The sequence below is a fragment of the Idiotropiscis lumnitzeri genome, chromosome 15 (assembly GCF_059441095.1).
Source record: "Idiotropiscis lumnitzeri isolate Australia: NSW breed Sydney's pygmy pipehorse chromosome 15, RoL_Ilum_1.0, whole genome shotgun sequence".
Taxonomy (NCBI): domain Eukaryota; kingdom Metazoa; phylum Chordata; class Actinopteri; order Syngnathiformes; family Syngnathidae; genus Idiotropiscis; species Idiotropiscis lumnitzeri.
Window position 1 is genome coordinate 16,047,735 of NC_142405.1, and position 12,500 is coordinate 16,060,234.

The 12,500-nt window shown below is 47.2% G+C and overlaps 1 protein-coding gene across 3 annotated transcripts in view; it reads left to right on the plus strand.

The window, feature by feature from the left end:
- The window catches only part of aldh3b1 (aldehyde dehydrogenase 3 family, member B1), an 83,835-nt gene that overhangs the window by 62,258 nt on the left and 9,077 nt on the right, over positions 1–12,500 (plus strand). For all 3 annotated transcript variants that reach the window (XM_088317584.1, XM_088317586.1, XM_088317585.1), the window contains 2 exons: positions 6,426–6,507; positions 12,126–12,500. The exon at positions 12,126–12,500 is cut by the window's right edge and continues 18 nt beyond it. In XM_088317584.1, coding sequence (XP_088173710.1) covers positions 6,426–6,507; positions 12,126–12,500 — 457 coding nt within the window. The remainder of the gene's footprint in view (positions 1–6,425; positions 6,508–12,125) is intronic.

The following is a 12,500-nucleotide window of genomic DNA, read 5'->3' on the forward strand; positions in this document are numbered from 1 at the left end:
TTAGCCTGGGACAGCAATGTGGCGTGTGACATGTTTTGGTGGCGGGAGGGGAGACCCAGATGAGAAATGTGTGTAAAATGAAAAAGGGAAAAGGATAGATGACAATAAATAATAAACCCGTTTGCTAAGCGAATTGACGCCTTGTCGTCTGTGTTGTGTCCACCGCGTTCACTCCAGTCAGTTCACCCTCACCATGGTGTGGAGCTGAGAAAACTGACACAAGCCTGATCGAGGAAGGTAACAAAATATTCAGCACTGCCCTCTGCTGTACTGAACATTATCATATCCTAACATAAACTAAATCAGAGAGGTCATCAACTGATTGCATTTTTATTTCAAAGAAAATACAGTGAACCCTCGCTACTTCCCGCTTCACCTTTCACGGCTTCAGTGCTTCGCGGGTCTAAAAAATATTCGGGGGCATTGTAGCTTCGCCGAGCGGCACGAGGGGGCGCTGGAGCGGTTAGACGGCCGGCGTGCGCCGAAGAGGAGAGTGGACGAAGAAGAGAGTGGACGAAGAAGAGCACGTTCCCCCGGGCACGATTTGGGGCGACGTTTCGCGCGTTTCGGACCGTACCAGAGCTCCGGAGGAGGCCGGCGTGCGTTGCAGTTAAGCCGTAGAGGAACAACTTCCGCCCGGGCACTAGCGCGGCGACATTTTGCTTCGTGAGGGACCGTGCGAGAGCTCCGGAGGAGGCCGGCCGGCGTGCGTGGCAGTTAAGCCGTAGAGGAACAACTTCCGCCCGGGCACGAGCGCGGCGACATTTCGCTTCGCTCGGGACCGTGCGAGAGCTCCGGAGGAGGCCGGCCGGCGTGCGTGGCAGTTAAGCCGAAGAGGAACAACTTCCGCCCGGGCACTAGCGCGGCGACATTTCGCTTCGCTCGGGACCGTGCGAGAGCTCCGGAGGAGACCGGCCGGCGTGCGTGGCAGTTAAGCCGAAGAGGAACAACTTCCGCCCTGGCATGAGCGGAGCGCGAGGCTGTCAGTTATAAATGAATAAATAAATAAATGAAGAATGCCACCTTTCATTTCACAGGGCACACCGGACGGTAATTAAATAAATACAAAAAGAAGTAATTGAATAAATACAAAAATAATGGCTGGGGAATAAAAAAATAAGTTTTAATAATAATTTGTTTTGTTTTTGTGTTATAACATGAATTTCACTCTCTCTCTCTCTCTCTACCCGTATATATATATATATATATTTTTTTTTAAGCATTTTTGAAGGTGCGCCGCTACTTCACACTTTTTTTTTTTAAGCATTTTTGAAGGTGCGCCGCTACTTCGCGGATTTTCAGTTTTCGCGGGTGGTCTCGGTCCCCATTAACTGCGATAACCGAGGGTTCACTGTATACTATTTCAGGTGCTACATTATCATTCCAAAAGCAAAGTAAAATCACAACAACAGTGTTGTCATCGGATGCCCATAAGCCATTTGACAGAGTATCATCAAAATATTTAATGCATACGTTAAGAGATTTTAATTTTGTCCTAAATTAATAAATTGGATTGAAACTCTTCCCCACGGGCAGCTGTTAGAGTCAATGAGTGTAGGTCCACAAGGTTCAATTTGGAGCGCGGATGCTGTCAGGAGTGTCCGTTGTCACCCCTATTTTTTGCTATTTGTATTGAGCAACTAGCTAACGTTCTCGGAGCATCCAAGTAAGAACATGCAGGTGGCAATAGTTCCAGCATCGCACTGCACTCACCGGCGCTCGTCCAGGTCTCCGTCAGGCAGAGGAAATCCAAATAATTTTGTAGAAAGAGCTCCCTCAGTATAAACGTTTTGTTTGTCAACGACTGGGCGTTTAACAACGCTATCCTTGCGGGAGTTGCAGGTGTGCGTAGCTCCTCCATTCGGCGAGCTCTGGGAAGCTCTCGCAGAAGTTATAGATCGATGCCACTTCGGAGGACTCACGGATGGCAGGGCAGCCGAAGCTCCTCTGGACAGCCGATGATTGGTAGCAAACAGGGCTCTTGAACGCGCCACGATGGAGTGCATCCAAGCATTCGGGATCGAGCAGGGGACGAAGCATGTTTTGGCTCCCTTTTTTTTTTTGTCAGCCGGCCACCACGTTTGCTGACTTTGACTCACCCCAACCGGAATTCCCTCTCTTTCCCCGATTTTTCTGTTTTCGCCACTCAAACAGATGCTTCCCAGAATGTGAACAAGGCATCGTCACACTGCGCTGAGGCATTTCGCCGAAGAACGCAACAACAATGGCAGCACCTCACCGTATAATCAACAATGCAGTACAATGGCAACTGGCGACTCGTCGTTCTTTGAATTACGTAATTCCCGAAGAATACCGGAGAGTGCCAAAAAAAAGCATTTTTGTTGTTAGGGCGTTGCTATGGGTTTAACTATGACTCTAGGAAGTTTGTGTTTAAAAAAAATTACCTAAGTATTCTTGAAATAGATTTATTACTCAGAATACGGTTTTTATACAGTACAATACAATTTTATTTATATCCCGCATTTCGCAAAAGCTGTAGCTGTAACAAAGCTTTCCAATGGTTGGTCAAGTTTACTTCACACTTGGTTTTGTGTTTTGAGCTTGTTTGACAAAACGGTCCCTTTAAATGTCAGGTCATGGGTGGAGGCTCAGGGGATCGTGCTTCGTCTCATCAGGTACATTGGCACACACAACCTCAGTTTGTTTGAAATGCGAAGGTCTCTTGTACTCTGGACTCGCGCCGCAACATTTTCACCCGGTGAACGGCCAACTGGTAAATCACTTCTCTATTTTTCCTTTATATTGTGTTGTTGTACGCGGTGCACACTCCTATTATTATTATCATTATTGTTATTATTATTATTATTATTAGTGATGATTTGTGGATTTATTTGTGGCCTGTTCATTGAACGTGTATTTGTTTAATACTTAGGTGCAGTCAAGTGCATCTTGAATCTTGTTTATTTGATTCAGTTTATTTGAAACCTAAAACAGTTGATTTAACATTGTTTAGGTTATTGCCTGCTCTTTCTACTAAATCTACTTGCTCATTCCTCCTGCTTATTCCACCTGCTCATTCCACCTGCTCATCATTTACTGCTCAGGACTACAGCTAGAGCAATTGTACATTTAAATGACAAGAAAAAAAATGTAAAAAAGAGGAAAAGTGGAATTTTCTTTTTAACTGAGTCCATCCATCCATCCATTATCTCCCGCTTATCCGGGGTCGGGTCGCGGAGGCAGCAGCTTCAGCAGGGAAACCCAGACTTCCCTCTCCCCAGCCACGTCTTCCAGCACTTCCGGAGGGATCCCCAGGCGTTCCCAGGTCAGCCGGGAGACATAATCTCTCTAGTGTGTCCTCTCCATGTTGGGAGGAGCAGCGGCTCGACTCTGAGTCCCTCCCCGCTTGTATCAGAGATCTTGTTCTATCGGTCACGAACTATGGGTTGTGCTATGGCTGTGTAATTTCCATAAAACACCGTGGGCAACCCTTTCCGTGGGGACAACGGATCAGTAATAACCAGCAGCACACAAAGCCAGCTCATAATGTCAGACTGACCAGCCAAAGCGGCCACCTGTGAAATGTTGCTTCATCAGAGTGGCTAGAAGATGGATTCGGCTGAAATTGTAGCCCTAAAAGGAAGATGCTCAGCAGCGCAGGTTGTGTTTAGCAAAAGAGCTAACAAACTATTCTTCACAGTTGACCTCTTGGAGCAATGAGAACTAATTGATGAACTCAGAGCACTCAGTGCAGATTGGAGTACACGGATGCTCTAGGAGATTTTGAGGACACTGAAGGAGAAATTAAACTGGTTAAGGAGAAAACCGCTAAGTGCCTCGCAACATATACAGAAGTACTCCAGCTTGGTCAGGAAACATTGTGGTCCAAATATGCCCAGGAGAAGTGCGCAGTGATGGAGGACACCAAAGTGGAGAAATTGTCCGAACATGACTACAAAGCCTTGAGACATTGTCTGCAAGAAGGGATCTGCGTATTCGAACAAAAAGTGCAAGAGTGGGACCACCATGTCTCTTGCAACAAGACTACAGTATACAAACAGCAGCAGTACAAATTAAGAAACAGGCTGAGTATCTGGGAACTGAGTTGGAAAAAAAGTTATGTCTCTACACATCCAAGACAGAACCCATTAGAGCTAGTCTGCTATCAACACCCTATGCGCCACCTACTGGCCCAAAGCCTCGCATCAGTCTTGAAAAAACGCAGCTGCCTGTCTTCTCTGGAGACTTGACCATTATCGGTGGAAGACTGTGCTGATGTGTGCGACGGTGTGTTTGCGCTGCATACGCCCCCCGCGTGCTGTCTCGGTGGTGGGCGTAACAAGGATAGGTCACACCAGCATTGCAATTTTTTACCATATGTACCACAGGAAGGGATGTTGTAATTTTTTACGTCTGACAGACCACACGATAATTTCATTTTGTCTCGTCTAGTCAACGAAAATTCATGTACGTAACGTCATGTTATTGTCATCAAAGAGCAATGTTTACCTCATCATCATCTCGTTATCGTCCTAAAAAAGGGTCGTTAAAAAAATATTTTCGTCGTCATCGATGAAAATAACACTTTCATAATACTAAAACTGACAGCACAAAAGAAGAACCCCATCAATACCTGATCTGCCTCAGGTATACACCTCAGGAAAGACACTCCAACGGTGAGGAGTAAAGAATAGAATAGAATAGAATAGAAATCCCTTTATTGTCATTGTACTCAAGTGTGCAACGAGATTAGAGGGCTCCCCTCTCCAGTGCAATACAACAATAATACAGACAAATATATAAATTAGATAAATAAAGAAGACAGTGCAATGGAATTCAGTACTGAATAGGGCATATAGAAACACATCACAATGCTGTTTTGCAAGGTTAGGGTGGTCTCGTGTGTGTGTGAGAGTTCAGTATGGAGATGGCTCTCGGAAAGAAACTGTTTCTCAGTCTATTGGTCCTTGATTTGATGCATCTGTAGCGCCTGCCAGAGGGCAACAGGTCGAACAAGTGTGAGTTTGGGTGGGTATTGTCATTGACGATGTTGAGAGCCCTTCTGAGGCACCGGGCGGTGTAGATGTCCGACAGTGAGGGGAGAGGGCAGCCAATAATCCTTTGCGCTGTTTTGACTGTCCTCTGGAGCCTCACTCTGTCCGCCTCAGTGCAGCCGCTGTACCAGGTGGAGACACAGTACGTCAGCAGGCTCTCAATGGACGAGTGGTAGAAGGCCAGCAGCAGCTCCCTGTCCAGGTTGAATTTCCTGAGGACTCTCAGGAAGTGCAGACGTTGGCGGACCTTCTTTACCACTGCTGTGGTGTTGTGACTCCAAGAAAGGTCATCGGAGATCTGTACTCCCAGGAACTTGAACGTGTGGACCCTCTCCACACACACGCCTTCGATGCAGAGGGGGGGCGGCAGCGTCTTGTTCCTCCTGAAGTCAACGACAATCTCCTTTGTTTTAGCAGTGTTAAGGTGCAGTCTGTTGTCCTTGCACCAAGTTGTCAGTCTCTTTACCTCCTCTCTGTAGGCTGTCTCGTCACCTTCCGAGATCAGACCGACCACTGTCGTGTCGTCAGCAAACTTGACGATGGTGTTGTTGCCGTGGGCCGGGCTGCAGTCGTAGGTGTAGAGGGCGTACAGGAGAGGGCTCAGCACGCATCCTTGGGGGGAACCGGTGCTCAGCATGAGGGTGGAGGACGTGTAGGGGCCGAGCAACACAGTCTGGGGTCTGTTGGTCAGAAAGTCCTTAATCCAGATGCGTGTGAGGGCAGGGAGGCCGAGAGTGTCCAGTTTGGCGACGAGGATGTCTGGGATGATCGTGTTGAATGCCGAGCTGTAGTCCACAAAGAGCATCCTTGCATAGCTCTGCTGTCGTTCCAGGTGGCCCAGCACAACATGCAGAGCAGTGTCGATGGCGTCCTCAGTGGATCTGTTAGCCCGGTATGCAAACTGGTAGGGGTCCAGAGTGGGAGGAAGGCAGTCCCTGATGTGCTGGAGAACCAGCCTCTCGAAGCACTTCATAATGACTGGTGTGAGAGCAACAGGACGGTAGTCATTCAGGTGGACGGCTGGTGACTTTTTGGGGACAGGAATAATGGTGGAAGTTTTCAAGCAGGAGGGGATGACTGCCTGAGCCAGGGAGCGGTTGAAGATCCTGCAGAAAACATGTGACAGTTGGTGGGCACATGCTCTGAGGACCTTGCCTGGTATTCCGTCGTAAGTAAGTAAAAATGTGCTTGGACTGACTGGTAAACAAGAGGAGCTTCGAGCGAAGGTTGCTCTGAGCTTTACATATGGTATAATAAGCAAAAAGGATAATGTTCGTAATTTATTATTTTTGGACCAGCACACTGATGGTCAACCCAGAGTACTTGAACAAAGCTGCATTCATATGCCGCCTGCAAAAGGATACGGATATTATGTTATGTTACTGACTTCACACATTTTTCATTTGACAGGACTGTTATGCAGTTGTTAGTGGTGGAGCAGAGGAGACAAAGGCACTTCTGCAGAATCGCTTTGACCACATCTTCTACACAGGTTGAGTGTACTTATTACTCTATGTCAGGGATATGTGTCCTCTGGGCTCTCTGAAGCAATTTTATCAATTAAAAAATGCTTTGATGTTGGGTTAGATTAGTGGATCTTTTATCATATAACTAAAACTGTATGAGCAAAAATGAAATATATTAATAGCACGTATGTTGAATGTATGCACATATTTTGTTCATAATTAAAGTAGCATTTTTGTCATACGTCTGGTTAGGAAGTGATCCCATGTACAACCGACCCCCCCGCTCGCCAGTAGCATTGATGAAAAATTGTCGCTGTCAGGTTTAAATGCCCTGATGCCTTTTGGGAGAGCTAAGGTGGCCAAGGCCAGAAGGAACCAGGCATGCTTGTTCATTTCCACCGGCCGGCAGGAAGGGAGAGGGACAGAGAGCAGCCGCTCCGTGCGACTCCCTGTCTTCCCGCCCCACCGCCTCTGCTTTGATTAGAGCTTGACTCTAGAAACTCCAGGAAACAGGAAATTAACTGAGAATGAAGGTCTGTTTAGACGAAACTAATCACCAAGAGACAGGAGATTAACTGACAATGAAGGTCTGTTTAGACTAAACTAATCACCAGGAGACAGGAGATTAACTGACAATGAATGTCTGATTCGACTAAAGCAAAAATGTGAGTGTGTGTGCGTGTGCAATCATTAATGATACAAGTAGTGTATAAAAACATGATTAGAAATACACAAACTGATTACATAAAGTTACTTGAGGTTAATGTGATCTTCAGCTTATCTTACAGTCACCCACTCCAGCATTTGAGTTTTCCAACCCTGTATGTATTTAAGATGTGCGCATTTGAACTATCCATCCATTCTCAGACCGGGGTGGTGGGCCCACTCTTTAAGAATGGGGACCGGAGGTTGTGTTCCAATTAAAGAGGAATTACACTCCTCAGCCTCCCTGGCAAGGTCTATTCAGGGGTGCTAGAAAGGAGGGTCCGTCTGGAGGTCGAATCTCAGATTGAGGAGGAACAGTGTAGTTTTTGTCCTGGCCGTGGAACAGTGGTCCAGCTCTACACTCTTAGCAGGGTCCTCGAGGGTGCATGAGAGTTCTCCCAACCAGTCTACATGTGTTTTGTGGACTTGAGTAGGTGTTCGACCGTGTCCCTCAGGGAGTTCTGTAGGGTGTGCTTCGGGAGTACGGGGTACCAAGCCCACTAATAGGGGCTGTTCGGTCCCTGTACCACCGAAGTCAGAGTTTGGTCCGCAGTAAGTCGGATTTGTTTCCAGTGAGGGTTGGACTCCGCCGAGGCTGCCCTTTGTCACCGATTCTGTTCATAATTTTTCTGGACAAAATTTCTAGGCGCAGTCGAGGCAATGAGGGGATTCATTTTGGTGGCCTCAGTATCGCATCTTTACTTTTTGCAGATGATGTGGTACTGTTGGCTTCTTCAAGCCATCATCTCCAACTCTCACTGGAGCAGTTCGCAACCGAGTGTGAAACGGTTGGAATGAAGTTCAGCACCTCCAAATCTGTGAACATGGTCCTCCGTCAGAAAGGGATCGAGTCCCCTCTCCGGGACAAGATCCTTCCCCAAGTGGAGGAGTTCAAGTATCTTGGGGTCTTGTTCACGAGTTGAGGGGCAAATGGAGCGTGAGATTGACAGGCGGTCTGTCGTGATAAAGAAGGAGTTCAGCCAAAAGGCGAAGCACCCGATTTACTTGTCAATTTACATTCCTACCTTCACCTATGGTCACAAGCTATGGGTAGTGACCGAAAGAACAAGATGCCAAGAGAACCTCTCTCATCCGGGAGGGACTCGGAGTCGAGCCGCTGCTCCGCCACGTTGAGAGGAGCCAGATGAGGTGGCTAAAGGCTCTGGATGTTGTGGGGCTGTCATGGTTGCCGCGCCTCGACAACATTGCGTGGACATCGGGAACAGTGCTTCTGGATTGGCAGACCGGGGTCGTGGTCCCCCTTTTTAAGAAGAGGGACCGGAGGGGGTGTTCCAATTATAGAGGAATCACACTCCTCAGCCTCCCTGGTCAGGTCTACTCAGGGGTACTGGAGAGGAGGGTCCGTCGGGAGGTTGAATCTCAGATCCAGGAGGAGCAGTGTGGTCTTCGTCCTGGCTGTGGAACAGTGGACCAGCTCTACACTCTCTACAGGGTCCTTGAGGGTGCATGGGAGTTCGCCCAACCAGTCTAAATGTATTTTGTGGACTTGGAGAAGGTGTTTGACCGTGTCCCTCGGGGAGTTCTGTGGAGCGTGCTTCGGGAGTACGGGGTACAGAGCCCCCTGGTACGGGCAGTTTGGTCCCTGTACCACCGATGTCAGAGTTTGGTCCACATTGCCGGCAGTAAGTCGGATTCGTTTCCAGTGAGGGTTGGACACCGCCCAGGCTGCCCTTTTTCACCGATTCTGTTCATAACTTTTATGGACAGAATTTCTAGGCGCAGTCGAGGTGATCCGGTTTGGTGACCTCAGTATTTCATCTGTGCTTTTTGCAGATGATGTGGTACTGTTGGCTTACTTTAGCCGTGATCTCCAACTCTCACTGGAGCGGTTCGCAGCTGAGTCTGAAGCGGTTGGGATGAAGATCAACACCTCCAAATCTGAGACCATGGTTCTCAGTCGGAAAAGGGTGGAGTGCCCTCTCCAGTTTGGGGAGAAGATCCTGCCCCAATTGGAGGAGTTTAAGTATCTTCGGGTCTTGTTTAACTCATTCACTGCCATTGACGGGTATAGACGCCAAAAAGTACATTCATTTTACCTAGGCTGACAGTGAATGAGTTAAGAGTGAGGGGAGGATGGAGCGAGAGATCCACAGGCGGATCGGTGCAGCGTCCGCTGTGATGCGGACGCTATATCAGTCTGTCATGGTGAAGAGGGAGCTGAGCCCAAAGGCGAAGCTCTCAATTGAACGGTCGATCTACGTTCCTACCCTCACCTATGGTCACGAGCTGCGGGTCATGAGCAAAAGAACAAGATCTCGGGATACAAGCGGCCAAAATTAGTTTCCTCCGCAGGGTGTCTGGGCTCTCCCTTAGAGATAGGGTGAGAAGCTCGGCCATCCGGGAGGGACTCAGTGTCGAGCCGCTGGCTCCTCCATGTTGAGAGGAGCCAGATGAGGTGGCTCTGGCATCTGATTAGGATGCCTCCTGTACGCCTCCCTGGTGAGGTGTTCCGGGCATGTTCCACCGGCAGGAGGCCCAGAGGACGACCCAGGACACGCTGGAGAGACTATGTCTCCCGGCTGGCCTGGGAACGCCTGGGCATCCCTCCGGCAGAGCTGGAAGATGTGGCTGGGGAGCGGGAAGTTTGGGCTTCCCTGCTGAAGCTTCTGCCTCCGCGACCTGACCCCGGATAAGCGGCGGAAAATGGATGGATGGATGGATGGATGGATGGATGGATGAATTACATAAATTGTATATTTATTGTTTACCATATTTTTACGGCCAAAAGACGCGCTGTATCAAAGGGTGCAGCACCAGTTGAGGGTGCTAGTTCTGTATATTTATACTGGGCGGGCCGCACTATGAGGCGCATGCTAGCTCGTGCATGCTAGCTCGCGCATGCTAGCTTGCGCATGCCAGCACTCATGCAAGTAAGGGATCACTGCCAGTAGCAGCACCTCAGATTGTTGAGATGTCATGGCAATACGACTAATCGGCAACGTCAGGGGAGGGATTTCACTGGTCACCACACACCTTCGAGTCACGGAAAGAAGTGATAAAAGAAGAAATAAAATTAACACAAAACATGTATCTCTCATGCCATTCATATCCCCAAAAGAAATAAAAATAACACAAAAAGGTTACAGCAATGCCATTCAGCCTCAGCCAATCACATGGTTGTTTAGAGAGAAGTGAGTGGTGTGGTCCGTTCCGTCATGTCATGTTTTTGTTTATGTTTTGCTCAACGGGCGTGGGGGCGTTCCCTTCCAGCGCGTGTCGTGTTGGCCGGAGAGACGCGCCCACCAGCCACGCACCTGTTACTCGTGACTCTTTGATTACCTCACTGCTGGAGAGACGTGCCCACCAGTCCCGCACCTGTTACTCATTGACTCCTTGATTCATTCCCTACTTAAACGGCCGGCGCTGACTATTCGGCGTCGGTGCATTGCCCCTTTTTGGATGCCCTATTTCCGGACATCACTGCCCTTACTTTGCCCTTTCTTTATGCCACCGTTACTCTTTGCTCTCGTTCATGCTCATAGCTCACAGCTCACAACTCAGGTTATTTGTCACTGTCCCTGTTACATGGTCCAGTTTAGTTCTGTCCCGTCGCGTTTTGTTCGTCCTCGTTTCGTTTATTTGTTCCAAGTGCCTTGTTTGCCCTTTTGTTTGTTTTGTTAATTAAGCTCCCTTTAAGTTACCCTTGCCTTGGCTTCCCTGCGTTTTGGGTCCTCTCCTACTACCTCCTCCACCCGCGGAGCGTAACAGCTTTAGGCAGTGTGTTTTTATTTATATATTTATTTTTTTGCAGTCTGTTGTCTAAACCTGTGATGTTTCTTGCTTGCAATAACATGAATGATAAGACAGACTACGACATTGTGGACAGCTGCCCTTTTGTCTAGCTTTTTCTTGCACCATCACTCAAAAAACGTATTGACATAATGTATTTGTCACACTCAATTCGAAGCATTGATGTATCAGACTTTGGTCATCGGTGTGCTAACATGCACTCTGAAATACACCAAGGGGATCAGGCCCATTGGTCGAGCGAGTTGCTCAGTCTATATAATAGGCGTGTCGCATTAAAAGGCGCCTCATTTGTTTTGAGGAAGATTTGGGACTTTAAAGTGTGCCTTATGGTCGCGAAAATACAGTAATTTGAATTACATTTTCCATCTACAATTTATGTAATGCAATAACTCAGTTTTCAATTCAATCATTAAATTTTCTATTCAAATATTCAGTTTTCAATTCAAATATTCAAGTTTTGCAATTCACACTAAATAATTATTATAAATATATTATTATAATATTCAGATTCAGTTGCTAGTGGCACAAATATCAGCCCATAAGGGTGCCTCTAGAATGAGTTTTACTTTGAATTGTTACTTTTGCAGGACCGAAAGAGACCTCTGGAGAGCGCCAGGCGTCGGACACTAACAAGGCTGCTTGATTTGTTCACCGCGAATTTCTTTGGCGTATCTTATATTTTATATATAGCTTATATTCCGTGCAATGGCGGCAGGCAATACAAATGAGGCAGTTTACAGCCTTCAAAACAAATGTGCTGATTGGCCGAAGAGATTTATGTACCTGGAATCCATTGCTCATCCTAGAGGCACCTAAAGTTCCCGTATGTCTGCCACTGAAGTTTGAATTTTTATTCGGCGAACTCAATGTGAGCATTTGCAGTATTAAATTTTTAGTGACGTGCACTTTTTTGGAGGAATCAAATTATTATAATTATTTTATATGTATGTATTATTAAATTTTACATCTTGACTGGCATAACCTTTTGTGTTACTTCAATTTTATATGACTGTAAAAAGGATGCCAAAACTGTCAACATATTTTCCAATTCTTAAATTCGAACTGTAAAATTACAATAATCACTTAAATTATGCTTCTCACCCCCTAATCTATGCGCTACATTTTTAAAGTAATTTCAAGATGGTAGTGATTTATTCTCCTGTTTCAGGTTCTCAGATTGTGGCTCGCAGCATCCTGGAGGCAGCCTCAGTCCACTTGACTCCAGTGACATTGGAACTGGGTGGCAAGAGTCCTTGCTTGATTTATGGAACAGTGACTATTGAAGCTGTTGCACGCCGCTTAGTGTGGGCCAAGTTTTTCAATGCAGGACAGAGCTGTGTTGCACCAGACTATGTACTGTGCTCCAAGGCCACATGTGATGCTCTTCTTCCTGCCTTGTGTGAAACCCTGAAGGATTTCTATGGCCAGGATCCTCAGACCTCTCCAGATTTGTGCCGTATTGTGTCACAGCAACACTGGACTCGCCTGACAAAACTCATGAAGAAGACCAACGGGAAGGTTGTTATCGGAGGCGAATGTGACC